Source organism: Tursiops truncatus, chromosome 13, assembly GCF_011762595.2.
Source record: "Tursiops truncatus isolate mTurTru1 chromosome 13, mTurTru1.mat.Y, whole genome shotgun sequence".
Taxonomy (NCBI): domain Eukaryota; kingdom Metazoa; phylum Chordata; class Mammalia; order Artiodactyla; family Delphinidae; genus Tursiops; species Tursiops truncatus.
The window spans coordinates 7,680,430-7,707,656 of NC_047046.1; the positions used below are offsets into that span (position 1 = coordinate 7,680,430).

The 27,227-nt window shown below is 57.0% G+C and overlaps 1 protein-coding gene across 1 annotated transcript; it reads right to left on the reverse strand.

Annotated features, from left to right (window-relative positions):
* Window positions 1–4,013: 4,013 nt before the first annotated feature.
* On the reverse strand, window positions 4,014–26,902 carry SETD1B (SET domain containing 1B, histone lysine methyltransferase). Its single transcript, XM_033836834.2, is given in 17 exon segments — window positions 4,014–6,681; window positions 8,758–8,895; window positions 8,975–9,094; window positions 9,181–9,312; window positions 10,453–10,619; window positions 11,485–12,744; window positions 14,074–14,547; window positions 15,103–15,208; window positions 15,296–15,636; window positions 15,723–15,984; window positions 16,415–17,242; window positions 20,816–22,054; window positions 23,270–23,382; window positions 25,477–25,747; window positions 26,379–26,477; window positions 26,728–26,886; window positions 26,888–26,902. Coding segments are annotated over 17 exon segments (5,898 nt in total). The 3' UTR covers window positions 4,014–6,507.
* Between the last annotated feature and the right edge of the window lie 325 nt (window positions 26,903–27,227).

Here is a 27,227-nt window from a genome sequence, read left to right on the forward strand (position 1 = left end):
CCGCCAGGGGGAGCTCAGGGCGGCAGCACTGTAGGAGACATCCGCGTTAGGAGTTCAGAGGCTGCGGGAGCCGAGGAGGCGCCGGGGGTTAGCGCTGGGCTGAGTAGGACCGCGCAGGTTGCGGGGAGTTCTGGAACCAAGAGGTGCAGAGGGCCTACACGCTAAAGGGAAAGACAGACAATAGCGTTTTGTAGAGTGGTAAATGCTATTAAGAAAATAAAGCGGGTGATGAGCTTGTGTAGAGGTGAAGGTGGGAGGAAGGACTAATGTCGATCGAGGGAAGGCCCCTCTGGGAGGTGACATTTGGGAGCCAGCCATGGGAAAATCTGGGGAAAGAGCATCCCAGGAAGAGGGTACAGCAAGGGTAAAGGCCCTAAGGTGGGACAAAGCTTGGCAGCATCCTGTCTGATGGCGTTCTGATCTCCAAGGATGAGCTGTACCCAACTTTGCTGCCCTGAACCCAAACCTCTGGACTTAGGAAAGTGTTAGTCCAGGGACTTTGGGTCATCATCCTCGCTCAGCACCCATGGCACATGGTTCCTGGTGTGAGAGCTGGTAGAAGGGATCTGCGCCCCTCAGCTTCTGCCCTCTACCAGCAGCACGGCAGACACCAGTGCCTACTCCCCCACACCCCCTGTGCAGCTCTACTCCCCCCAACCCTGCTCCAGACGTGGATTCCATTTGAAGAGAGCCTAGTTCATACTCAAGTGTGAATGGCCCTTGCAAAAAAGAGTGACACAGTTGGGAAAGGAGCTACTGGTCCTAAAACAGAAGGAAAATTTTCTTCAAAACTGGAGAAAAGGAGGTGGGGGCAAATAGGACCTCTTCTGCTTCTGATTTTGATTTTTTCTTTCTCTGCTTTTCTTTTTTTCCTTCGTTTTCTTTTCTTTTTCTTTTTCTTTTTTTTTTTTTTTTGGCTGCACCGCACAGCCTGTGGGATCTTAGTTCCAATCAAGGATCGAACCCTGGCCCTGGGCAGTGAGAGTGCGAAGCCCTAACCACCGGCCGGCCAGGGAATTCCCTACTTCTGATGCTTGACAACCCTCCCTGGGGAGGAGTCAACTCAGAACTAGAAGCAGATGGATCTCAGTGTAAGAAAAAAAAATCGGAGTTGTTGTAATGGAGGAATTGGGAGGAATTTTTCCACCCCCCTCAGGTTATAGAAATCAGGGCTTCTAGGATCATGAATTCAGAAATGAAAAGAACAGCAGTGAGAAACCAGAGGAACAACGGCAGGTCCCAGGCCAGTGCTGCTGGCCAAAGATACCCTCCCTCTATTTTCCCATGGTTCATGCAAAGAAGGGAAATTCTGTAACACAGGGGGCTGCAAACTGGTAGCTCACGGGCCAGATCTGGCTCACAGATGTATTTTATTTCGTCTGCCTGATTTTAACAAATTCGAGTCAACCTTTCAGAAGGTCAGGATATTTCACATACAAACTCTACGGTTCTGGTTCCACCTGGGACAACCAGGCAGTTCTGGCCTTGCCTTCCTGTGCAGTGACAACCAGCTGGCACAGGGCAGTAGGTGCCTCTTCAGATGGGGCATGGACAGAGCCGACCCTCATTAGCTGAACACAGACTAGGGAGCCCCACTACCTTGTCAGCCGCTTACTAGCTGTGTGTGGTCTTGGGCAAGCTACTTGATCTCTCAGTGCCTCGGTTTCCCTTGTCTGTTAAATAAGGATAATACCTCCTAGCGCTACTGTTTTTTGGTTGTTGTTTTTTGTTCGTTTTGTTTGTGGCTGAGTGGTATGCAGGATCTTAGTTCCCCGACCAGGTATCAAACCCCGGGCTCCCTGCAGTGGAAGCATGGCGTCTTAACCGCTGGACCGCCAGGGGAGTCCTGCACTACGGTGAGTTTGATATCAAAGATGTTTAAAACTGTTGCTGGCACAGCCTCAGTGCTATGTGTTTGCTCTTGTTATTTCTAGAGAGGGGCCTGGATGAGGGGCTCTCGCCCAAGTCTACCTGGCACCTGCCCCTCTCCAGCACAGCCCCGTCTGCTCTGACGCAGACGTGTTGAGTTGAGGCTTCGCTTTGGCCCCCACAGCAGAAGCAGTGAAGAGAGGACTTTCCCTGTGGGACTGAGGGACAGAGGGAGAGGTGGATGCATTTGAATACCGTAGAAGAACCATCAGCCTTGGTAGCTGGGGGAAAGGAGAAGCCCAGGATTTCCAGCCTTTGAGCTTAGGTAACCAGCGGCAGCAGTTGTGGGTGGAGGCGTGGGATAGAAACGCCATTGATCGAGGTGGAAAATACAGCAGCAGGTTGGAGAGGAAAGCTGAAGGAAGCTCAGATTTGCACATGTGTTTCTTTGGTGAGCCTTGGGCTGGACGCCCTGGGTTGTCCCTGTGCTGCCCTGCAAGGCTCTGCAGCGTTTGCCTCCCCCACTCCCCCACCAGGTCTACCTCTCAGAGCTCATTTGCTTTACTCACCCTTCCCCGTCACTCAGCTGCAGCTACACAGGCCTCCTTGCTGGTCCTCAAGTACACCGGGCAGTCTTCTGCCACAGGACCTTGGCACTCACTGTTCCTTCTGCCTGGAATACCTTTCCCCCAGGTCTCCACAGGCTAACTCCCTATCTCCTTTGACCTGGGTCTCCACAGGGCTGACTCCCTTTTCTCCTTTGAGTTTTGTTCACATGTCAGGTAAGTGGGCTTCCCTGACCACCCTGTTTAAAGTTTCGCCTCTCTCCCACTGACACCCACTTCTCATAGCTATTTTTCTCCTTATCATAGCATTTATTCTTCATGTTTGCCTGACTCACCCACAAGGACACAATCACCATGAAGACAGGAAGTACGTTTTCTCCACTCCTGTAGCCCCAGTGCCTAGAGGAGTACCTGGCACATAGTAGGTGCTCAATAAATATTGGTTGAATGAATGGCCAGCAGCTGCCCCTACCTTCTCTTTTCTGGCCCTGCCTGTCAACTCCTTTTCTGTTCCCACGAATCCAACTCTAGTGGTGTCCACCTGTCTGGATGGACAATTCCAAGAAAACAGCCCACCAATGAGACACCTCCCTTGCCTTCATTTCTTTGCTCGCAAGTAAGGCTGCAAAGAACGTCCTTGTACAGTATCCTTGCCTGCTCATGGCTCTCAGGTTCAATTCCTGACAGTGGAACATTTGGGCCAAGAGTTTATGTGCATTTTAAATATTGATCATTAACATGTAATTTTTCCTCCTAAAGGTTGCAGCAACTAATGCTTCCACTAACGGTGCGTAAGTGCCCCTCACCCCGCGCTCACCAACACTGGTATCTGCCACTTGACAGGGGAAGTGGTATCATGGTATAATTTGCGCTTCCTTAGTAAGAAGTGAACTTCTTTTCAGTCACGCTGCTTTTTGCTGAGGTTCTGAGCCTGTCCTTCTCAAAGATAAGTGGACATCGTCTAACAAACTCTCCGTGGGTCCCTCAGTTACCCCACCACTGGATCAGGCAGAGTTGAGACCTATGGGGCACAGAACCTGTGGAATACCCACAACACTGCATACATTTAATTCTTCTCAACTGGTGACTGTTTTATCAGCCCCCTCCTGCCTCACAGACCGGAGTGATGTCCCCTTAGTGTTAATCATTTCTGAGGAACCACCTTTCCAAGATCTTCTAGTAATAGAAATAGGATATTTGATCTTGTTTCCTTTAATTGTAGACCATTAGCAGTGTTAGATACCTGAGGCTTTAAGAAGAGTTCTAGAAGGAAAACTTGAAAGCTGTGGAAGGTCTAGTCTGACTATAACTTGTCCCAGTTCAAAGAATCCACCTACAGGCTTAGAGTTTAAGAACAGCTGGTCTTACAGTGCTGTATGTCAATTACAGCTCAATAAAAGTGGAAGAAAAATATATATAGGTTTTTAAAAAAGCAGATGGTCTGAATGTACCACACCCCACCTAGCTCCTTCCACCCCTACCCCTGACTACCGGAGCACCCACTCCTTAGCGAGCAGGGTGTGCCCCCAACAGAAAGAAAGAAGGAGGAGAAGAGAGAGGAGAGCAAGGGAGATGGCGTATCTGTAAGAAAAGTCAGTATATTTATGGTTTGCTTTATAAAAGTTACTATAATACAATGGTACATAGTATTGAATTCACAAAAATATGAACAAATATTTACAGCAAGACACACCCACAACGGAAACACTTCTCTTCAAAACAAGTTACGTACGATGAGAATCTATATGCACAAACATCCCTAAAACTTACGGGTTCTCTTCTTTGCTGGAGGAGGGAGGCGGCGGGGGGCAAGGACAAGAAAAAGAAAAAGCAGAAACCCCCAATTCTTCAAAAGCATTTTCATTTTTCAATGAAAATGAAGGCATTGAAAGAAAAATGAGTTGACACATTTCTGGCTATTGCAAGCCATTTCAGGGGTGGGACGGGGGGGGTGGTGGTTCCTGGGGACAGGGAGGGTCCAGGCCCTTGCTCGCCCGTAGGGAAGGCTGGTTGGGCAAGGTGAGGCCAGAGTGAGGGGTGAGGCAGGACCCTGGACCCTGGTTTCCTCACATTACCCCTGCCCCACTTCTTTTACGGGAGGAGGGGACAGACTGAAGACAGCCCCTTGGGGGCTCCAGAAGTAACTTAAATCGGCCATCTCTACAAACTACACATTTCCTCATGTGAAAAATAAATATTTCCTCAGTTGCACAATGAGGCAGAAAACCGCAAAAGGAAGAGAAGGTTGCCGCTGTGCCCAGGTCCCCCTCCGTGTCTTAATGCCACCGATTTCATGAAGATTGAAACCGGTGGGCATAGTCTCAAACAGAGAGGGCATGGGGTAAAGAAATTGTAAAAAAAAAAAAAAAAAAGAAAAACACAACAAAACCACCAACGACAAAAAAAAAAGAGAAAAATAACAATTCTTTGTACAGAATTTACATGATAACAAGCTTGACACAAGCTGAGATACCAGAGGCTCCGGGCCTGCATCTGCAGGGTCGGGGCAGCCCCGCCGGGAGCTCTCCCGTCTTGGTGAGGATGACTCCTGGTCACAACAGTCACTTTCCATAAATTATTTACATGCCTTCTTTGCTTTCTGGGGTGCGGGGGACTTGCTTGTGTGTGTGTGTGTGTGTGTGTGTGTGTGTGGTTTTTTTTGGAAGTACAAAGAAATAAGCAAAAAAGTCTTCCCACATGTTTCTACAAGAAACAATGTTCCCGAAAAAAAGTCCTTTATGGCAGCCTATGTACAGAAATCTGTTCTGAACTTCAAAAACCTATTTTTCCCCCTTTGTTTTGATTTTATACACGCACAAGAAAAAAAAAAAAATCCGTGGAAAGGAACTCTAAAGATGATGCCAAGGGTTAAAAAAAAACCAAAAACCTGTCAGACGTAGATCTGAGTTTTTAAATCTTTTCCAAGATTTTCCTTTCTCTGGGAGAAATAAATCTTCTCACTCTGAAAATAAATATGCTCTTGACTTCTTGGGGCGAGGGGCTTGCTGGCAGGGTGAGTCAGGCTACAGGCTGGGGGCGAGCGGGTGAAGCTTATAAGCAAACAAAAATACGCCACACGCGCATTCGGTCAGGCATTCGGTCAGACACCCGTAGTGGCGGGACTCAGGACCCGCCTGCCCTGGTGGGAGGTGCTTCTCTCCCCTGGGGGTGAAGGTGAGGGCAGGAGAGGGTAAGTAAACACAACCCTTCCAGCTCCCCCCAGCCCCCGCCCCCCCCGCTGGCATTCGAATGAGAAAGTAAACACTGAACCCAAGATTTGGGGGGTGGAGGGGTGTGGGGTGGCAGGGAGAGCCCCAGGGGAAATTCCTGCCTGGGACCAGCGTGGCTCCACCAGGGTCTGCTGGGGGAGGGGGGAAGGTACCCCCAGGCTGCTGGGGAAGGAACAGACTGGAGGGGGGTCGGAAAGAGGGGGGTCTTCTCACTGAGTCCGCCGCCGGCAGAGAGCGGGCCTTCCGTAGTGTTCTGAGGTCAAAGCCGCCTGGCCCGACCCCCCTCCTCTGCAGCACCTGGCCCGGCGCCCGGGCCCGGAGGGTTCCAGAACGTGGACCGACACACCATCAAACCACGCAGCCCCTGCCTGGGGTCCCCACTCTCTGATTCTGCCTTCACATTTCAATGGTTAAAGCGTCTTTTCTCATGAAGAAGAAGAAAAGAATGAGAAGACGAAAACAACGTAGCAGCATTCATGGGAAGAGGCTGACCGGGAAGGGAAGGCTGGACAGAGAAGACAGAGAGAAAGAGGTGGAGGAAGGGGAGACGCCGGGGAGGTAGGGGGGTGGGGGGAGACATTTACACCGGAAACCAAAGTCCCGAAAGGAGCATTTCTTTAAAAAAATGAAAGAGACATGGGCTGAGAGACAGAGAAGCCCTTTCCCACTGAGGGGCCGGAGCTGCGGTGGGTCCTGGGGGTAGTGTTGGGGGCGCCAGGCCCTGGCACGGCTGCTGGGTAGAGGGACAGCACCTGAAATGGGGGTGGGAGGTGGGGTCTGGCCCCGGGGCCAGGGGTCCACGCTCGGGCGCCGGGGGCGGCTGACATCCCCAGGCACCGGGCCTAGTTGAGGGTCCCCCGGCAGTTCTCGGAGCCGCAGAGGCAGGGGATCTTGACGTCCTCGATGGGGAACTTGTAGTCGTAGGTGATCTCCTCGTTGACATTGATGTGCTGCTTCGAGTAGATGACGATCTTCTTCTGCGACTCCACGGTGATGACCTTGGCGTAGCAGTTGGGCTGTGGGTGGGATGTGGGGGGGAGGGTGAGCCGACCCACCTGGGACCCCACCCGGGCCCTCCCTGACCGCAGTCCCCCAAACCCGACTGAGCCCCGTGCTCAAGGCCTGATGTACTGGCCCCATGACCCCACTGCCCACTGGCCACCTGCCCTAGGCCTCGGCTCCCCCATCTGGCAGACCAGGGCCCCCTGTCTCTGATATTAAATAAGAATCATGATTGTCATAATAATAAATTTTGCAGGGAAATATCCAATTTACTTTTATACCGCAGGTGATCCCCAAATTTATGTTTCTAGCCCAGGCCCTACTTCTGAGCTCTAGAGAAGGGGTCAGCAAACTCCGGCCCCCGGCTGCCTGTTCTTGAAAATAAAGTTTTATTGGCACACGCTCATTCACTACATATTGCCTATGGCTACCTTTGTTACAATGGCAGTTAAGTAGTTGCTATGAGATGGTCTGGGCCACACGGCCAAAAATACTTACTACCTGGTCCTTTACAGAAAAGGTTTGCCTGCCTGCACTCCAGGCCCCCAGATCCAACTAGCTGCTCCATATCCACCTTTTGGCAGCTCAAGGAGACAACTTTGAGTCAGTAAACTCAGACCTAGGGAGCGGCCATTCCACGCACCCAGTCCCCCAAGCATCTGCCCCCCGCCTCCCCTCTAGCAGTGCTGGATCCAGCCCACCACGCCCAGCGGCTTCTGCCTCAAAGGGCCTCTTGATTCTGTCATCACTTGCCTGGACTGCAGCGGCTCCCGCTGCCTCTCTGAACTCGGAATAACTCCTGACCCAGCTGCCAGGGAAATGTTTCCAAAGGGACAGCAAATCCCGTCACCCCAGGGCAATAGCCGGCCTCGGCTTTTAGAGAAAGTTCTCAGCTCTGCTTACAAGGCTGAGTGACCCAGCCACCACCAACCCCGCCAACCTCATCCTCTCACCCTGCCCTCTGCCCCCTACCTCATCCCACTGCCCCTCAAACAGGTGTTCTCCCTCCCTGCCCCAGGCCTCACCTCACTCAGTCATTACTGCACCCGGGTAATTCCCTCTTACCCCTCAGCTCTCACAGGAGACGCACAGCGAAGTCCCTACGGGCCCCAGGGTATGATCAAGTCACAGTCATGCGAGCTGGCACGTACTGAGCGCCCGCTATATCTGCACAGAAGGCCTGCCCTCGGTAACCCGCTTGGTCCTCCCAACACCCCTCGAGGAGGGACTGTTATCATCCCAGTTTTACAGATTAGGAAACTGAAGCACCGAGACATGAAGTGACCTGCCTACAGTCGCTCACTAAGTAGCGATGCCAAGACCTGAACCTACAGCCAGGGGTGCCTGTCCTCCATTTGAAGCTCCCCGTGCTTATATTCACGAGAGGACCACCCTTGTTATCAACGCCCAGACCTGTGCCATGTCAGCCGTCAGTAGCCGAGTGTGACTCTTTAAGTTAAATTAAACACTCAGTTTTGGGGGCTTCCCTGGTGGCGCAGTGGTTGAGAGTCTGCCTGCCGATGCAGGGGACACGGGTTCGTGCCCCACTCCGGGAGGATCCCACATGCCGGGGAGCGGCTGGGCCCGTGAGCCATGGCCGGCTGGGCCTGCGTGTCCGGAGCCTGTGCTCCGCAACGGGAGAGGCCACAGCAGTGAGAGGCCCGCGTACCGCAAAAAAAAAACACTCAGTTTTTTAGCCACGCTAGCCACGTTTCAAGCGCTCAACACCACACGTGTATATCAGTGGACAGCAAGGATGCAGAGCACTTCCGTCACTGTCGAAAGTTCTACTGGCCAGCAATACCCCAGAGGCATCGAAAACGCCCAGCACGGGGAAGGAACTCTGTTAATACCAGCTGTATGGACCATGTCACGAGCACCTCTGGTCTCATTATGCGCATTTTGCAGATGAGAAAACTGAAACTCAGAGGAGAACGGCTCCTTGGATAAGGCCTCACACCTCCACCTCCCTCCCCGCTATCCTTGTGGGCCCCGAGCTCGGGAAGGAGGCCGCGCCGGTTCCTGTGCCCTCCGGTTGCGGGTCCTCCTGGCACAGCAGCAGGGGCGGCTGCCCCGAGCCGGGCACTCACGTTGCAGCTGTGGTTGATGAAACGCGCGAAGTTGCCGCACTTGGTGGCGTCGATGATGGTGTCATGGTCCACCCGGAACATGTAGCTGCTACCGATGCCCTCGTCCTCGTAACGTTTCTCCCGCATGTCCGCAATCACCTGGCCAGGAAGAGGCCTCAGTCTGGGCGGGGCTGGCCGCAGCCCCACCCCGACACCTGTCCTGGCCGGCAGCGCTTACCTGGCGGATGTTCTGGCCCACGTACTCGATGACCATCTCGTCGGCTGCGATGGGCTCCATGGCGAACAGGCCCCAGTCGTGAATGTGACTCTTGCAGAATTTGAGCTTTTTCTTCCGGAACTGGGGGAGGGAAGGGGATGGGGGTGAGAGCCCTGGTTCCGGATTCTGTGGCCGCCCCGGCCGCCCCAGGTGGGGCCCAGCCTCACCTTGAGCTGGTTGAACTTGAGCAGGTCACTGTCACAGCTGCCAGTGAAGGAGGACAACAGGCGGCGCTGCTCGGAACGCCGCTCCGAGCCGGCCCGTGTGGAGGCGTGAGGCTGCGCTGGGATGCTCATGCCCTGTGAGGATGGGTACAAGGATGGGGACGGCGGGTGACGGATCAGAGAGGGGCGCAGCCGCCTGGGGGAGCTGGCCACAGGGAACCCGCATCCCCGTCTCATCCTTGGCAACCCCACCGTGAGCTCTGTGGCCCTAGCTTCCCAGCTTCCTTGCTCCGAGCTTCCTAATAGCCACCTCTCCTCTACGGGGTCCTTCCCGTCGGAATCTGAACGTGATCAAGTTCCTCTAATCTTAAGACGACGCAGCGTTCTCTTCACTCTTGCTGTCGTTTCCCTTCTCAGCTAGATTTGAAAGCATCTCCGCTTTTTGGACAGAGATGGTGGGTGTCTGTCTACCTAACACCCCGTGGCTTCATTCAAAATCACGGTTCTTCCCAGCAGCCTCGCATCCCTTCCCTCTCTTGGCCTCCCTCTTCCTCTGTCCCCACCATTGACACCTGGAGCTTCACTCCCCTCCAGATGTTCTCCCGGGTCGGCTCACCCCTGCTGTGGCCTTTGGCTAACATTTCCATCCTCATGATGCCCAAATTTAGGTCCCCAGACCAGACGTCCCTCTCCCAAGCTCTCTACTGTACCCATATATCTAACCGTCCGCCAGACCTCACGACCTGGATGTTCCACAAACCCCGAAACTCAAACCATCCCAAAGTGGGGGTCCCACCTTCCTTCTCACCTCAGTGCTTGGCATCCAGGTACGCAGTCCCCAAGGCCGGACCCAGCAGCGTCCCACCCCATTCTGCCTCCTGTAACCAGTCAGGCCCCCCAGTCCCATCCATCTGACCTTCTAATGTTCGAATATTCCTGAGAGTCTTTCAAATGCATCTTCTTTTTCCCACACGGCCCCCCATGTCCAACCTACCCAATTTATTTCCTTAATTTCAAGAAGAATGAAGGAAACTTCTGGAAATGCAACTCAACTCTGTTCGTATCCCTGATTAAAACCCTTCGGAGGCTCTCCCCTACCCGCCCCTCACCTCACCTCTCACACTTGAGCACCCAGGGGAGTGGCATGCTTCGTGCTCCATGCACCGGCCCCTCTGGCTCCACAACCGCTCCCGGTGCCTGACACCCCCTCCAGGAGGGCCCCACCCTCTGCGCAGCCCGGGAGGCTCCGGGGTGTCCAGGCCCCGATGGCCGTACCTGGGTGTCCGTGGGGGGCTCGTCGGTGCTGGCGCGGCTGCTGTTGAGGTATCTGAGCTTGTCCTTCTTGTCGATGGTGTAGAAGCCCTCACTGCGGGCGCAGCCTGTCACGTGCTCCCGGATGCCGTCGTCCCGTTTCTTCTTCTTAGCTGAAGAGAGGCTGGTGGGTGGGTGTGGGTCAAGGGCCACATGGACATTCTCGGAGAGCCCCTCCCAGTCCTGCCTGGAGACCCGCCCTCCCGGGCCTGGCCTCTCCACCCTCAGACCCATCTGCAGGAGGCCGAGGACGCCCAGCTCCACAGCCCACACCTACACCACTTCCCTGCACCTGCCCACTGGCCAACTCCACCGTGGTCAGAACTCTGACAGGTACCCAGCTGCATGGCCTTGGGTGTTTTTTTTTTTTTTAAAACCACCCTCTGCCTCAGTTTCCCCATATGCAAATTGGGGATGACGATGCCCCGTGGAATGACTACAGATGCTTAGGCTGCTTAGCAGAGTTCCTGACACAGAGTAAATAAACTCAATAAACTCATTTGGTACAACAGGGATAAAAGCAGCGCCAACTTCATAGGGTTGTGGTAACAACCGACTGTGGCGTGGCATCGTGGCTGAGAACGCAGATTCTGGAGCCACATTTGCCTGGGTTCAAATCTCTACTCTGCTACTTCATAGCTGTGTGACTTCGGGCAGGTAACTTAACCTCTCTGAGCCTCGGCTTCTTCAGATGTAAAATGGGAATAATAACAGCCCCTACCTCACTAGGCTGTTGGGAAGATTAAATTAGGCGATGAGAGGGAGCCAGGGAGAGTGAACCTTCTGTCAGCCCCTGCTTCTGTCATGTTGTACAATCACATTGTTACATTTAGCCCCCAGACCTGCCAATTCTGGCACAGAGGGCAGTGTTTAAAAGTGCCAGTGATGACTCTGTACAGAGCCTGGCACGGTGCCGGCATAGACACTGCTCCGTAAGTGACAGTGATGTGCGCTATCCTGGGAGGTGCAGCCCCCCCACCCTGCCTGGCAGGATATAGGGATGGTAGACCCAGAGCGTGTCATTGAGCCAGTCCATGCCGTTGTCCTGCTGCAGCAGACGCTCGTAGGTGACACACAGGAAGCGGATGTCCTCCTCGTCGATGCCGCCATTCCAAATGTCATACAGGATGGTCATCTCCTCAAATTCTGAGCGGGGCCGAAAGAGGGGCTGCGGCGGTGAGAGCTCGGGGGAGGCTGAGGCCACCAGGTCCTCGTGGCGCTTCTTCGGTGGCCGGCGCCAGGGCCCCCGCACCTTGGCCAGGTCCATGAACTCCTCGGTGATCTCGTCGCGCCCACGGGGACCCGGAGGGATGGCCTCAGAGGGCCACTGGTTCTCTAGCTCCTTAAAGGGCAGCTTGGTGGGCTCAACAGGTGGCGGAGGTGGGGGCGGAGGAGGCTGGGGGGGCAAGGGTGGGGGGGGAGCCGGGATCCCCGCGTTCCGGAAGTCCAGGGTCACGGTCCGGGGGTCGTGGGTGCTGGGGAAGACAGGGGTCTGTGGCTGGCCTGGCAGAAGCAGGAGGTCCCTGCCCAGGGGGGGCCCTCCTGGCGCCCGGACCAAGGGCCCATCCAAGGAGAGCACAGCCGGCGGGGATCGCCGGGGCCGGCCCGGCTTCCTCTTGATGGGGGGTGGGCAGGGGGCCAGCGGAGCAGGCAGCAGGGGTGGCAGCTGGGTGGGGGCCCGAGTCTGGGCCCGCAGGACGGGTACGGGCAATGCCAAGGGCAGGGGCAAGGGCAAGGGCAGAGGGAGCGGCAGGCCTGTCTCCAAGAGCACAGGGGAGGCCAGGGGGCCAGACCGGTCATCACGCCGGCCAGCTGGGAGGGGACAGACAGGCAGGAGCAGGGGCCCACCAGGCTCAGGGAAGGTGGGTGTGAAGCTGAAGTCCCGGCCAGGTGTCCTCGGGAGGCCCCCGCTGCTCAAGCCGGGGGATGGGGATGGGTAGGAGAAGGGGCTGCCTGGCAGCTGCGGGGAGCTCAGGGGCAGGCCACTGCTGCCCCCCGACGGCAGGGGCTCCCCACTCGGTGTGGCCGGCACGGCCTCTGCGCTCTGCGACTTGGCCAAGCTGCCACAGAGGCCTGGAGTACGTGGGGGCTGGTCCTCATGGGGAGGCTCCAGAGGGACTGTTGGGAGCGGGAGGTCTGGGGTCTCGGGCTCTGGTGGTGGGCTGGGTGGCCGGGGTGGTCGAGCGGGCGGCAACGGTGGCTGCAGGGGTAAGGAGAGCAGCGCGGGGGGTGCAGGCTCCGCTTCCAGGTTGTTCTCTGCAGAGAGGTGGGCAAAAACCAGACCTTTATTATTTGATTCAGATGTCCCTCAGCGCCCTACTCATGCTGCCCTACTATGCACTTGACACGTCTCTGGGTATGCACTCATACCCTCTGGGTCCCTAGGGGTTCTGTGAGTATATGGACTGTCCTCCTCCAGCTAAGCCGCTCAAGGACCGCTCAGCACCCGGCCCAGTGTCAGGCACACAGTAGGTGTCTGATAAATGTTGGTGGAAGTAAATCAAAGATGCAGGAGACATGGTTGTAGCCCTCAACACTGTCTTTAGAACGGTGTTCCTGTGAACCGGGAACATCCCATGGACCAAAAAAATGAGCTCTATCAAATAAAATCCAACAAGTCTCTTTGCTGCAGGACTTTTCAGAGCCTTTAAGGTTTTCTCTTAGCATTTATCTCTACTGTCACAGAATACATTTTCTAACTTATCTGCTGTCATCCATCACCCTGCCCCAGAGTGTAAGCCCCAGGTATTTTTGTCTGTTTGGTCCACTGTTGTATTATCAGTTCATAAAACAGTACTGGGGACGACAATAGAGGCTCAATTAATACGTTTAACAATATTCAAAGACCTGTGGTTCTATAGCCAAATAACACAGAATTAAACAAAATACAACGGGTTTCTTTCCTCAAGGACTATTACCGGTACAAACTAACCACATGTGGCTATGTAAGTTTATACTAATGAAAATGAGACAACGTCACAAATTCTGTTCCACAGTGGCACTCTCCACCTTTCAACTGCTCTTAGCAACACAGTGTCTAGTGGCTACAGTATTGGACAGGACAGAGAGAGAACGTTTCTATCACTGCAGAAAGTTCCATTGGACAGCGTTGTTAGAGCCTTTAACATGCTTTGTGCAGCTCCACCAAGATGGTGGAGGGGGCAGCGTCCATGGCCTCTTCTCAACTGGCCCAGCACCCCGAGGCCTTCTCTGCTGCTTTCTGTCACTGAAATGACCATACACACCTGCATGCACCCACACGCCCTCTCCTGGGAGCATCTCATGGGACTAATTAATGGTCCAAGGACTAAACCCCAGGGAAATACTGACAGAGGAATGGTGACAGCAGCAGACCCCTCTGGGATCTAACAGGTGCCAGGCTCCATGCTGGCACGTCATAAGTCATCTCACTCTGCCCTCCCATATGACCTCATAGGGGAAGCACAACACACGGATCCCATTTTACAGATGAGGAAACTGACTAGTTAAGGTGAAGTGATTAGTATAAAGGAGGCTGGGCTCACTCTCACGGTGAGGACATCCTGCTTCCATGCCCACCGCCCTCCCAGGGGCTGCAAGTGTTACCTGGGGTGGGCTCCGGGGATGGCAGGGGCCGGGCCTCCATCTCTCCAGCAGGGGGCTCTGGAGACAGCAACCTGGCCCCTTCCTGGTTCAGGCCTGGCTCGTCGGGGGGCTCCTTGCAGCCAGCCAGCTCCTCGACACCCACAGGCAAGGGAGGCTCTTCCAGCATTGGGGTCCGCGCCTCGGAGGCTTCGTCCTCAGCCTCGATGTCCACCTCCTCTTCTGGGACCAGCGACTCCGTCACGGGTGCTCCTGTGGCCACGTCCTCAAAGTCCTCGTCAGGGGCAGCGGGAGCCACGCTTTCTTCTGCAGCTGCCTCCTCCCCTTCCACCTCATCTTCCTCCCCTGCTGCCAGTTCTTCTTCATCTTCGGAAGGTGATGAGGAGGACCCGGAGCTTGATTCGAAGTCAGAAGACTCAGAGCTCTCACTGGAGGACTCAGCTCCAGCCTTGGAGGTGGCGATGCTCACTGTCTCCTCTGGGCGGGGGACACAGGCAGGGGCGCTGTCATTATCTGCTGTGCTCCAGCCAGGTACTTCACCAAACGTCTCACAACTGGCGGCACTGGGCTGAACATAGCCCTCAGGTGTGTGTGCGTGTGCGCGTGTGTGTGTGTGCGTGTGTGCGTGCGCGCGCGTGCACGTGTCGGTACTAACTAGTCATCACGTTTTTTTAAACTGAGGTGAAATCCACATAACATAAAACTAACCGTCTTAAAGTAAACGATACAGTGGTATTCAGTATATTCACAATGTGGATAACTAGCCCTTGTCTAGAAGAAGCCCGTTCCCTTTAGCGATCACCCGTCTATCCACTGTCCCCTAACCCCAGCGACCACTAGTCTGCTTTCTGTCTCTATGGATTGACCCCTTCTGGACACTTCACGAGAAAGGAATCATAGGCCATGCCCTGTTTGTGCTTTACTGAGTTCACACTTCAAAGTCAAGAGATCTGCCCCCAGAGTATAGCTGACTATTGCACGGGCTCTGCGCTCTGCAGAGGAACCCCGGGCTGGGCCGGGAGCCCCGCTCACCTCCATCTGAGTCCCCTTCTTCCTTCTCACTCATCTCCGACAGGGCTGCGTCCTCGTCGTCATTCTCAGACTCGTCCCTGTCGTCGCTGTCTTCATCATCGTCATCCTGGGGGGGGGAGGGACGGAGGAAAGGTGAGCCGAAGGGCCTCCTCCCCTGGCCCAGCACCCCAGGCCTCCCCAGCCCGAACGGTACCTTATCGGACAGGGATGAGGTCGAGGAGGAGGAGATCTGGCTCCTGGGGCCTTCCTCCTCCTCCTCCCCCTCCTCCTCCTCCCCCTCCCCCTCCTCCTCCGCGCTTTCTCGCTCCTCCTTGTCGGAGGCTGAGGATGAGGGCGAGGTTGTCGAGGACTCCGAGGACGAGGACGCCGACGACGATGAGGACACCGACAGCGACTCCTTCTCGTCCTCCTCCCCGCCACTGTCCAGCTCCAGGGGCCGGGCTGGCCGCCGCCGCACACCCACGCCCTTGGGGTCCCGCTTGGCGAGCTCACAGGGGGCATCCGCCATGTCGCGGTCCCGCTCCCGCTCAGACTCTGTGGGGAAGGAGGGCTGTCAGAGCTGGGCCAGGGGCGCGGGAGAGGAGGAGACCCCAGCACCCGGCGAGCAGAGGGGCGCAAACCTTCATCCTCCTCATCCACGGAGGCTGAGGGTCGCAACCGCTTCTGGTCGCCAGACGAGGCGGTGTCCGGCGGCTCTTTCCTCTTGACCTTGAAGGAGGGCAGGCGGATGGCCCCGCGCAGCCCAATGCTCAGGCCCAGGCCCTCGTAGCCCAGGCCCTCGCCCTTGCCCCACGACTCCAGCAGGCAGGAGGCGATGCGGTCCTTGGGCTTCGGCCTGTCTTCGTCCTTGTGCTCACCGGACTTCACCGGGGTCAGCGAGGCCTGGGGTGCAAGAGAGGAGGGGGAGGTGACCATGGTTACGGCGCTGCCACCAGCCCTGTCCCCTGAGCAGCCTGCCGTCCTCTCAACAGTGACAGCCACGTGGTAACTGGGCACTTCCTTTCCTGGAACCTACCTCATTTTGTGCCGACTACTCAGGACGCCCCCAGGGCCCCACTCTGCCTCCCTGACCCTCGGCTTCCTCACCTGCAAAGCGGCTACTACCGCTGCCCGCACCGGAGCAGGGGCCCTCGCGCTTTGGAGGTTGGAACCCAAAAGGAACGCATTGTAAGTACACACCTGTGTCATCGACACACTGCTTTCACAAAATAACACTCACACTATTCTGCTTTGGGGGTCTGGGTGGCGGTGTTTCCAGTACGTGCCTGGGGAGGAGAGAGGCTGCCTGGCCGGGTCTCTGCCGCCCACCCACCTTGGCCATCCGCTCCTTCTTGTCCCACCACTCGTCGAAGGCCCGGAAGGCCACCACCTCCACCATCTTGCGGTTCAGGTCCCGCTTCATGATGGCCTTGAGCTCTTTGAGCACCACCAGCAGGACACCGTCCACCGTGGCCTTGTGCGGGTCCTCCTGGCGTGGCACATAGCCTGGTGGTGGCACTGACGGGTCAAACTTGGGCAGGGGTGGCCAGGGCTGCCCGCGGCCGGGGCCAGTGTTGCTAAGGGAGAAGGGGCCCCGGTAGGGCGGCAGGTTGACGAACTGCAGCCCAGCGGAGGCGGCTGCGGCTGCGGCGGCCATGAAGGGCGGGTAGGGGCAAGCGCCCTGGCCCGTCATCAGACGGCTCAGCATTTGCGTCTGCATCTGGAAGGACATGGGCATGCCGCCCCACTGGCCGCCCAGCACATGGCTCATGTCCACCTGCATCACGGGAAACAGCCCCGGTGGGAAGGGCGGCAACGGCGGCAGAATGGGCGGGGGTGGGACACCGGGCGGTGGTGCTGGCAGCGGTGGTGGGGGCACTGTCACAGCGGGGTGGGCTGGGGGCGGTGGGGGCGGTGGCGGGGGCAGAGGAGGGGGCATGGGGAAGCCAGGCTGGGGCGGGGGGGGCGGCGGGGGCGGGGGCAGTGGTGGGAAGCCAGGAGGCGGGGGCAACGGCAAGGTCGGGGCCAGCACAGAGGGAGCTGCCACAGCCCCCGTCCCGGGGGTCACCACCATGGGCTTGGGGCAGTCAGCGCTGGTGATGGGGGCCAAGGGCATCTCATCATCTGAGATCTCCATGTCCTCCCCCGAGGACTGCTGCCCCTGCAGGGAGAGCAAGGAGAGAGAGGTGAGGGTGAGCCCGGGTGGCCCAGCAGGCTCCCAGATCCCCCTGCTGAACACCCGCAGGTCAGAGAAGAAGCCTTCTACAAGACAGAGAGAGCAACGTGGCTTCCGCAGCTCTGATCCTGGTCCCCTCCCTTGCCAGCCACGTGGCCTCAAGCAAGTGATTTAATCTCTCTAAGCCTCAGTCTCCCCATCTGCATGATGAGCACCACAGTACCTGCCTCAGGGGGTTATCATGCAGATTCACTCATTCATTCATTCAACAAACATTTGCTCAGCACCTGCTGTGTACCAGGCACTGTTCCAGGTGCTAGGAACACAGTGGTGAACAAGACAGACGAAATTACTGCTGTCTTGGAGCTGAACTTCTGGAGGGACAAGGCAAAGGATAACTAGGAGGAATGTGAAATATATAGTCCTTCATGGAGAAAAAGAAAGCTGGGAAGGGGAGTGAGGTGTGAAGAGGGAAAAAGATTGTTTCAATTTGAGAGACTCTGTTTCAATTTGCATTCAGAGAAGATAATACTAATAGTTGAAACTTCTCTAGCCTTTTCTACAGGCCAGGCACCTTTCTAAGCACTTTACGTACCTTAACTCAGTTAATCCTCAGAACAACCCTGTAAAGTAGGTCTGTTATCACCAGTTTTAGTGATGAGGAAGTTGGAACACTTGAGAGCTTAAGTAACTTGCCCAGGCCACACAACCACTAAGAGATGGAGCCCGGATTTGAACCAGGAAGTGGCTCACTAGCCTTTGTTCCCAGTTGGCCTGTAGTCTTCACTGTGGCAGAGAGGGCCTGGCAGAGAAGGTGACACGAGCAGCGGGGGCGTTTAGCAGTAGTGAGGGTGCACGAATAGGAGGTATGTCTTTACGTTTTTCCTTAGTTACTCTTTTCATATAGTCTTAGTACGGGCCGCGGTGGGGCTGAGTGTTGTCAGCACATAATATCTCGTATTTCTCATCCGCACCCTAACCTCACAACGTAGGGCTCTAGTCCAATCCCTTTTGACAGGTGAGGAAACACACTCAGAGAGCTATACATAAATCACTGGCCCAAGAGGCCCAGCCAGTCAGAAAGCGGGCTGGGATGCGAGCCCAGGGTGCCTGCTGAGCGAGGCGTCAGGGGGTTGTTGTGGGAATCCAGGACCGTGGCACCACGTGAATGGGAGGAGTCGAGCATGACCTGGCTGTGAAACGGGAAAGGACTTCTTTTCATTCAGACATGGGGCTTTGGGGAGGTGGATGCAGAGGCCTGGAACTGGAGGGGGGCACGGGGTCCACAAGGTAGAGGTGGAGCAAGAAGGCAAAGCAGGGGTAGGGCGAGGAGGGATGGGCTACCCCCAGGCTCTTGTGTCAGGACCCAAGGCGAGAAGGGGGCTCAGGCCCTGGCCTGGATGAACGTGGCTGGGAAGACAGAGCCTTTGTAGGTTGCCAGGGAGTGCATTTGAAGGCTGAGGGGGCAGGGTCTGTGCAGGCTGCAAGGTCAGAGGTCAGACGTACAGGTGAGGGAGGCTTCAAAGGGAAATGGGGGGCGGGGGAGAGAGAAGAGGAAAAGCAAACCTAAGGCAGAAGAAAGCCCCCGCTTTTGCTCTGTCCCCTCTACAGACACACACACTCTGCCTCTCGGGGTCCCACACACATGCTGAGGGAGGCTCTGGCAGGCTCAGCCTGATACTCAGGGACAGCGCCAGATCAGTCCTGGACAGCGCCCAGCAAGGCAAGCGCAGCACGCATAGGGTTAACGCCGCCACGGCTGCCAGCCAATCACAAGGAGACCCTGATCCAGCCCAGCCCGCGGCCCTGCCCCTCCCTCCGCCCCTCCCGCGTCCGGGGGCGGGGGGCAGAGAACCGGCGGGAACTGGCGGCTGAATATTCGGCATCAGCTCCAGCCTTGCTTGGAGCTTCCCAGGTGGCACCTCACTTAAACCGAGATTAGTGTGAGGCAGCTACTCTCACTATCCCATTTCACAGATGACGAAACTGAGACTCAGGCAGGGAAAGTAACTTCCCTAAGGCCACATGACCAGTAAGTGACAGGGGTGGGGCTCAAGACTTAAGGACTGGAGCCGGAACTTTTAACTATCAGCCTCTGTGAAGAAAGGGAGTGTCCCCCTGTGCTGCTCTCCCATGTGGTCAGCCTAGGCTGGGATTCCCTCGGGTTCAGGCCGGAGGAACCCGGGAGCTGCTCTCCCGACTGTCAGCAGGGGGCTCCCGAGGGCCATCTTGGAGGTTATCAGTACTCCCGGGCTTCCCTGGGCTGATGTCCCGGGGCATCCCCGACCCCAGCTCTCTGGGCCTCAGTCTCCCCTTTCCTACAGTGACACCGTGGGAAAGCTCATTCCCTCTGGCTCCTCTGGGCTTCCCGGCCCTGGATCAGCCAGTGAGCATGGTTAAATAAACATCCCCTAACCTCCGGCAGGAGAGGGAGGGAAGAAGGGAGGATGGCAGCAGGGCCAGCAGCCCCCCCACCTCTGCACACCTGTCAGCTCTCCCTGCCTGAACCCCTTAGCGCCAGAAACCACTTCCCCAGAACAGCCTGGAGGCCCCCAGGAGCCCCAGCCACCTGCAATCCCCTCCCAGGCAAGCCAAGTTCCTCTCTGTTCTTCCCTGAGGCGGCCACATCGGCCTAATCAAAGGACTCGGGGAGGAGGGACCCTCCTCCCTACCGCCCACGGGGGGCGTAGAGCTGTGTCTGAGCTCCTGCTGTTCATGCCTGCCAGGCCAGGAGGGCCAGGGCAGGTGCCTGGACCAGGAGGGGGGAGGAGCAGAGCCAAGGAAGATGACGGAATCCTCCCCCAAGGGAATGTGGCATGCAGCAGCACCCACCCCAACCCTCAGGCTGCAGTGAGACCCCAGAGGAGGATCTCTGGGTGGGCAGAGGGTGGGGGGTGGTCAACTCAGCCTGGTTCTGGCTGTGGCCCTCCCCCGGGCTAGCCCTTAACTCCTTCAGTCCTGGACGCAGGGGGAGAGGGAGGAGGAACATTTCAATGTCCTCCCTGCCCACCATGGTTTCCCATCTCTTCAGAGGGCACCAGGTTCTAGGAGACAGTGCTCCAGAGCTGCCACCTGACCTAGCTCAGCAGAACACTCTGGCTGATCCCTCTTCCCAAATCTGCCTGAGTGTCAGGACCAGTCCTGATCAGGTCCCAGCCTCCCAACAGAGAAGGAGGCCCCAAACCATCACCACAGTCCACCTCTCTGGGATCTCAGCAAACTCCAACCAAAGAAGCTCAAGTCAGAATTTATCCCCAGGAAAAGGTCTTGACTTCCCATACCTAGCAAGGAGAGCAACAGATCTAGGTCATGTTTCCCTTTTCACCAAAGCTGCTAGGGAGCTCAGAGCAAACCAGCTGCTCAGTCATAGCCCCTGGTGCTTTTCGTATCCTCTTTTCATTCTCTTTTTATTTGTGATCTGTTATTTTGGCTGCTCTAGCCCTGCTGCTTCTGTGTCTTAGCTAGTTATCCGACGGGGAGAATGTTTCAAGGAGGAAAGAGGGAGCCACAAGACAGACAAAACCAATCCCAGACAGAGATGGACAGACACCATGGTACCTCATCCATCTTCTCTGAGGTGGGGGTCCTGTCTCCAGCCAGGTCCAAGGCCACCTCAGTTGTCTGACCCAGAAGACCGGTAGGGTCTGGGGGGCCTGGCTCGGGTGGGGGCCGGGGCCCCAGGCCCAGGTCAAGCTCATCATCCTCATCCGAGTCGGGCAGTGGTGTGGGACTGATGTCCTCCAGGCCGGTGCTGGATGGGCGTGAGGAGGGTGGTGTGGGGCCTCGAAAGCCAGGCTGAGAGTTAGCGCCAAAGGGGGCCAGTGGGGAGAGCTGGGAGGAGGAGGAGGAGATAGGGCTGCCCTCCATCTGCAGCTCCGTGTCTGAGTCCTGCTCCCGAAGGAAGGGCAGCTTGGTGCGCTGCTCCTTCAGCAGCATCTCGATCCGTGAGTCCAGGCTGTCGTGGGGCTTCTCGGGCCCTGCAGGCGACGACTCCAGCGTGGGCGTACCAGGACTGTCACAGGGCTCAGGGCTCCAGCCGAAGGTCGGCCGGCCGCCCAGCTCCATGCTGTTGGCATCAGGGGGCGGGGGTCCAGGTGGCGTGCCTGGCTTCTCCTTTGTCAGGGGCTCAGTGGGCGGCAGGGGCGGGGGCACAGGTACTCTCCGGAACTCCCCACTGTCACGGGCCCCAAAGGGGGTTGCGGCAGCGGGCTCCTCAGGGGGCGGGGGGAAAGGGGGTACAGGAGTCTGATATGGAGAGAAAGCCGACTTGAATGTGACTCCAGGAGCGGAGGCTGCTTGGGTAGGCGGTGGAGTGTGGGCAAACGTGGCTGAATCCTGTGGCTGGGCCTTGAATGGAGGGCCACTGCCGCCCCCACTGCTGCTGACTGCCCCGAATGGGAGGTCCACGGAGCCCCTGAAGGTGGCTGTGGCCCCTGCCACTGCGGTGACTGCAGAAGAGTTGTGGACATAATGATGCTCGTGGCGGCGGTTGTAGGCGTCCGTGAACTTGCTCTCGTGGCGCCGAGCCTTGAAGGTCACTGTGGGGTCCTGGCTGAAGAGGTAGGAGGGCGTGGGCTGGCGGCTGGAGTAGCTGGAGTCCTGCGAGAAGGGGGTGCCCAGGCGCGGCGTGAGCGGTGTGCCCTGTCCGTAGGAGTTGGGCGTGTCCAAGCGGCAGCTGGAATAAGCAGTGTCCTGGGAGAAGGGTGTCCCACCACTATTGGGGGTGACAGAGGATGAGCCAGAGCCACAGCCTGCAGACAGGCCACCATCTTTGAGGCGCTTCAGGGCATCTGACAGCTTGAGAGAGAGAGAGAGAGAGGTCTGAGATCACTGGGGGGAAAACATGCAATAGAATGGGACTGTTTTCCCCTCTCACTCCAGCTACCGGGGAGCTCGGAGCCAAACTGGTCACTCTAGAGCTGCAGCATAGTGAATGGAAGCAGCGGTGGCAGAGGGAAGGGGGGAGATTTAAGAGGAGTGTCTGGATGGTCCTCACCTTCTCTAATCTTGGGGTAGCCAATTATCCTCAGAGAACCTTGAGGGTTTTTCCTAATCCCTAAAGCAGAGTAAAGATAAGACCCTGACATCTTGGTGTGAACTGGGATTTCCTTCCTGCCCCAGGCTGTCAGATATCAAAGACCTTCCAGGTAGAGATAGCAGAAGATGGTCTTGGAAGTGAGGGGGCGGCCAAGGGCCTTGTCCCTCCAACCTCTTGATGTTTTAGGGTTTAAATAGTGTAACACGTAGGGCTTCCCTGGTGGCACAGTGGTTGAGAGTCCGCCTGCCGATGCAGGGGACACAGGTTCGTGCCCCGGTCCGGGAGGATCCCACATGCCGTGGAGCGGCTGGGCCCGTGAGCCATGGCCGCTGAGCCTGCGCGTCCGGAGCCTGTGCTCCGCAACGGGAGAGGCCACAACAGTGAGAGGCCCGCGTACCGGAAAAGAAAAAAAAAAGTAGTGTAACACGTAAAGTGCCTGATAAACAGCTGACAGCTTACTTTGCAAGTAAGCAAAGACTGTTCACTCTGGAAAAGCTATTCCAGAGGGTGGCTGGGTTGATGCTGGGGTAGGAGCTGGGATGGGAACCTCCCCATGAGATGGTGGTCCAGGTGAGGTCCTGGGAGGCGGTGGGTGGGGAAGGAATCCATCTTGCTCTGGAAGGAGGGACTTGAACTCGGCTTTCTGGGGGCAGGGGTAGAGGGGTGCACGGGACACCAGAGACTAGGACCCTGGACACAGCAGTGTTTCAGCATTAACGTGGAAAGCACGTGGACTCTGGATCTCTGGGATGGGAATCCCAGCGTGTGCAGAGAGAGGGCTGGGGGCCGTGCCAGAGGACAGCTTTGGCAAACAGGGCTTTCAGACCCCCTGCTGGAAGCCTTGGTGGGCACAGCCAGGCTCCTTTCCTGGTGTCTGACACTGGAGATGGTGAAGTGGGGTGGGGGCCAGCCACATCAAGGGAGCTGGTGATGGGGTGGGGAGGCGGGGAAAGGACTGACAGCCATAAACCCACCTGCAGGGTCTCATTCACGATTGGAGAGACAGCATCCAGCTCGCCCACTGGGAGGGTTTGGGGTGTGTATCGGCCCGTGACCAACAGTTCGTAGAACCGCATGCGGGTTTCCCCTGTGGAAAAGGCAAGGGAGGGAGGACTCAGTGAGGCTCCAGGATGGGGCAGCCCGCACAGGTGGGCATCCTTGTAGGGCCCCTGTGCCTGGGGCCCCTGTGCCTGGGACCCCAGGCCTAGGGAAGCTAAGTAACCCTGACCAAGTTCCCACTTCTCTCTCTTTGTACCTCACTCCGGAGTCCGATCTGTTCAATGAAGCTCCTAAACTGTATGATTTTTCTGATCCTGAGATTCAGAATTTAATGCCTCGTGGCGCTGGGACTCCCCCAAATACAGAAATGCCAGCCTCAACACAAAGCCCCTTCCTGTCACCTGGGCCATGCCACCCAAAGAAAGGGGTAATCCCCATCCTCTCACCTTCCCACTTAACATCCAGGGCCTTGTAGCAAGTGAAGAAGAAACCCAGTGACACAGGAGTGACAGTTTTGTTGTTAACTCTCTCAGGTGCCTGTCAGAGTTTGTAAAATGCACTCTAGTACTGCGTTACTGTGAACTCCACAAGGTCCTCCCCCGGCCCACTGAACCACTCTGGTAACCCTCCACCCCAGCCCCACCCCCTGGCAGAGAGAGGCCTCTATAGACCAGGGGGCCAGATTATCTATATTTATAGAGCCCTCTGAGGCAGCTGCTTACATATGCAAAGGAGACGCATTCCTTGAGTTACTCTTTACCGGTCTCTTTCTTGAAATACAAACTTGGTGGCAGTCTCTAAGGGCCTTTTCTTTTTTCTTTTTTTTTGCAGAAATGAAATTTTGGTGAGGGCTGACTACTCCTTAAAATGGGCATGTGATGGGAGAGGGGCTCTACATTTGATTCTCAGGGAGAGGTCAGCCTGCAACCACCCAAGGGGTCTCCCCAACAGACTTGAGAAACTAGAGAAGGGGGGTGAAGGGCGCTGTGACTGGAACAGGAACCTGGCTTGTGCCCTGAGGAACCTCAGAATTAGGCACAGGTTTGGCAAGAGTTTATAGGATAACTGTGCCCACCCAGAAGCAGTATCCCTCCGCATCCCCAAGCAAGGTCTTAGAGACAGTCAATATGTGCTCATTATTAAAGGCAAAAAAGAAAGGATTACATTTTCCAGTCTTGGGTTTGGTGTGCCCGGGTTGCCCCTAAACCCCGTGCTCACGAAACCCTTGGAAGCCACTCACCTAAACCCTCCCATGCAGCGTCTCCCAGGGGACGTCCCAGGGGCTCTGGACCCAACAGTCCCTGCCCAGTCACAGGGCTGGCTGGGCCTCAGAGCACCGGGCACTTTCTTCTATATTGGTACGAACTTCTCTAGAGAGGTCACAGGCAAACTTTAGGGGATGCCCTAGAGTCCTGCCAGCCCCCCAGCCAGCACGGAGGAGAAGCCTCCCAGGACCCTGAGGGTGGGAGGTATGGCTTCCCCAGCCCGGCTCTCCCAGCAGCCGCTCAGAGGCTCGGTGAGCACAGAGCGGGATTCCGCTGCTTGGGAGGTGGTGCTGTCTCTTTAAGAGAGAGGAGGGAAGACAGTGTCAACCCTAGAGCACCGGGAGCAGCCCGCCCAGCTCCAACGGGAGCATTATCAATGAAACCACACTCTGGGCCCAGATTGGTTCCCACTTCCAAGGGGAAGGGGCGGCCTGTGGGGGAGGGGCACTCCAGATCCCTGGAGGACTCTCTTTTTAGTGGAGGGACGTACTCTTTGGATATTTAAAGGCGTTCTAGTGGCTCTCCGTCAGCGCCCCCACCACAAATAAACGAACCCTGCTTTCTCTCCTAACACAGACGGCAACACTGGGGACTGCCTAAACCCAGGCCACCAGGGCTCCGCGCGGGGCCCGAGGGGGTGTCAGCGGAGGGGAAGCCTCCGGGTGGTCCCTTGGGGTTCAGTGGCCAAGGACCGGCACATTTGGTAAATTACAGCTTGTCTCCTAGCAACAGACAACACATTTGGCTCCACGTGACTCTACCCTCAGGAGGGGGCAAAAGAAAAGGTTGTAGGGGGCACCTAAGGAAGAGTGAGGGGCTCCCCAACACTGCAAGAGGGGCTCTGGGAGAGGAGGGGGTCACACTGACAGGTCCTGTGGCTCCTCCGCGATGGCTGTCCTGAGCGGGCCTCCACTCACCTTTGGTGTCCAGCTCCACGTGGATGATATTGCCCATGACCGAAGTGCTGTGCAAGTGCTGAACCGCCTCCTTGGCTCCCCTGACCGTGGCAAAGACCACTTTGGCGATGCCCAAGTGCTTCTTGGTCTTGGGATTGTACAAAATCTCCACCTCCTCCACCTCCCCATACTTCTTGCACATGTCCCTCAGGAAGTTTTCACGGATGTTATCATTCAGCTTGGCAAATGTCACCTGCTTCGGAGGCACCGGGCCCACATAGAACTCATCGATCTGGCAGGGGACGAGGGGGAAGGGAGGTTGAGAACACTGAAACCGAATGGAAAACACAAAATTCCCCACTCGCCCGCCCTTTGAAAACAATGAAAGGTAAAAAATAAAAATTTTTTTTTGGAAAAAAAAATGCACGCGGGCGGGCCCGGGAAGCGGAGGATTAAATCGTTTGGAACGTGGAAGTCCTCTGGGTTCGAAAGGAAAGGGGAAAAAGAAACAGTTTCTCTTTCCCCACCCCCTACTCTATCCTCCTCTCCCTGCTGCCAGCGCAGGGTCGACCCCTTGGGCTAGGAAGTTGTACCCCTAAAGCCACAAGGCTGGGAAGGGGGGCGGGTCCCAGGGCCGAGCCCTTGGGCTGGCAGGAGCCAGGTGGGGACCCGGAGCCCCCAGCTGGGCGGGCAGGATACTGTATCAGCGCCTTGATTACAGTTTCACCGAGTGTTATTCTGTTTGCAGTAGCCGAGAGGGGACACCCCTCTCTTTGCCATCTCCCCCTCCCCGCCAAAACTTCCCAGGCCCCGGACGGCGGGAACTCAGAATCCGGCTGGGCTCGGTCAAGACTGGCGTTATTTTCGAATTCGGGGCTTGGGGAGGGGGGTCAGGGGCGCGGGGCAGGGGGGAGGGGCCCTACTTTGAATTTGGGCACCGACAGCTCCAGCTCCTTGTTTTTGGTCCAGATCCCGACGACCCGGGGATCTTCGACAATTTCCACCGGGCGGTTGCTGGACATCTGTGGGGAGGAAGCGGTGGGGGGGGACGTAATGGGTGGCCTGGTCCAACTCCCCAGGGACAGGGGCAAGCCCCCCCCCCCCCGCCCTTCTCCAGGCACTTGTCAAACTCCAGGACTACGGACCCGGCTGACAGTTGGCCGGGTGGTCAGGAGGGGGGTCCCCGGGCCGATCGGATCCTTCCGCCCCCACCCTCCTCGCCACGGCTCGGAGGGTGGGTGCGGGCGGCGGGGAGGCGCGCCGGCTACTCACCGCCAGGCTGAAATGCTGCCCATCGTAGCGGTACAGTTTATGATGCCCCTTTTTCAAAGCCGGGTCAATCATCAACTTGTAACTTCTCCAATGGTGGTTCCTCCTCTCGCCCGAAGGGCCGGGCTGCGGCGGGGGCTGCTGGTGGTGGTGGTGGGGGGGGGTGACTGTTCTCCATGCCGTTAACCCAACCTGAAAACGAGCAAGTTGTTGTCGTCTCCGCCGCGGTGGCGGCGGCGGCCGCTTCTACACACACGCGAAGGAATCAAATCGTCCAGCCCCCACCCCCTCCCACCTTACCAGCGCGCCCCAAAAGGAGCTGTCTCGCTGGCTCCCCCCAAAATAAGAATGGAGCGAGAGAATAACCCTTCCGGAGAATTAGGCGCCCGCCCGCTCGGCCACCATCTCGGGGCGGCTGCGAGGGGCTCCCGGGGGCCCTTGGTGCAGACTGGCGGGGCCCGGGGCACCCGGAGGACCCAGGCTCCGGCCCATGGTACCCGCCC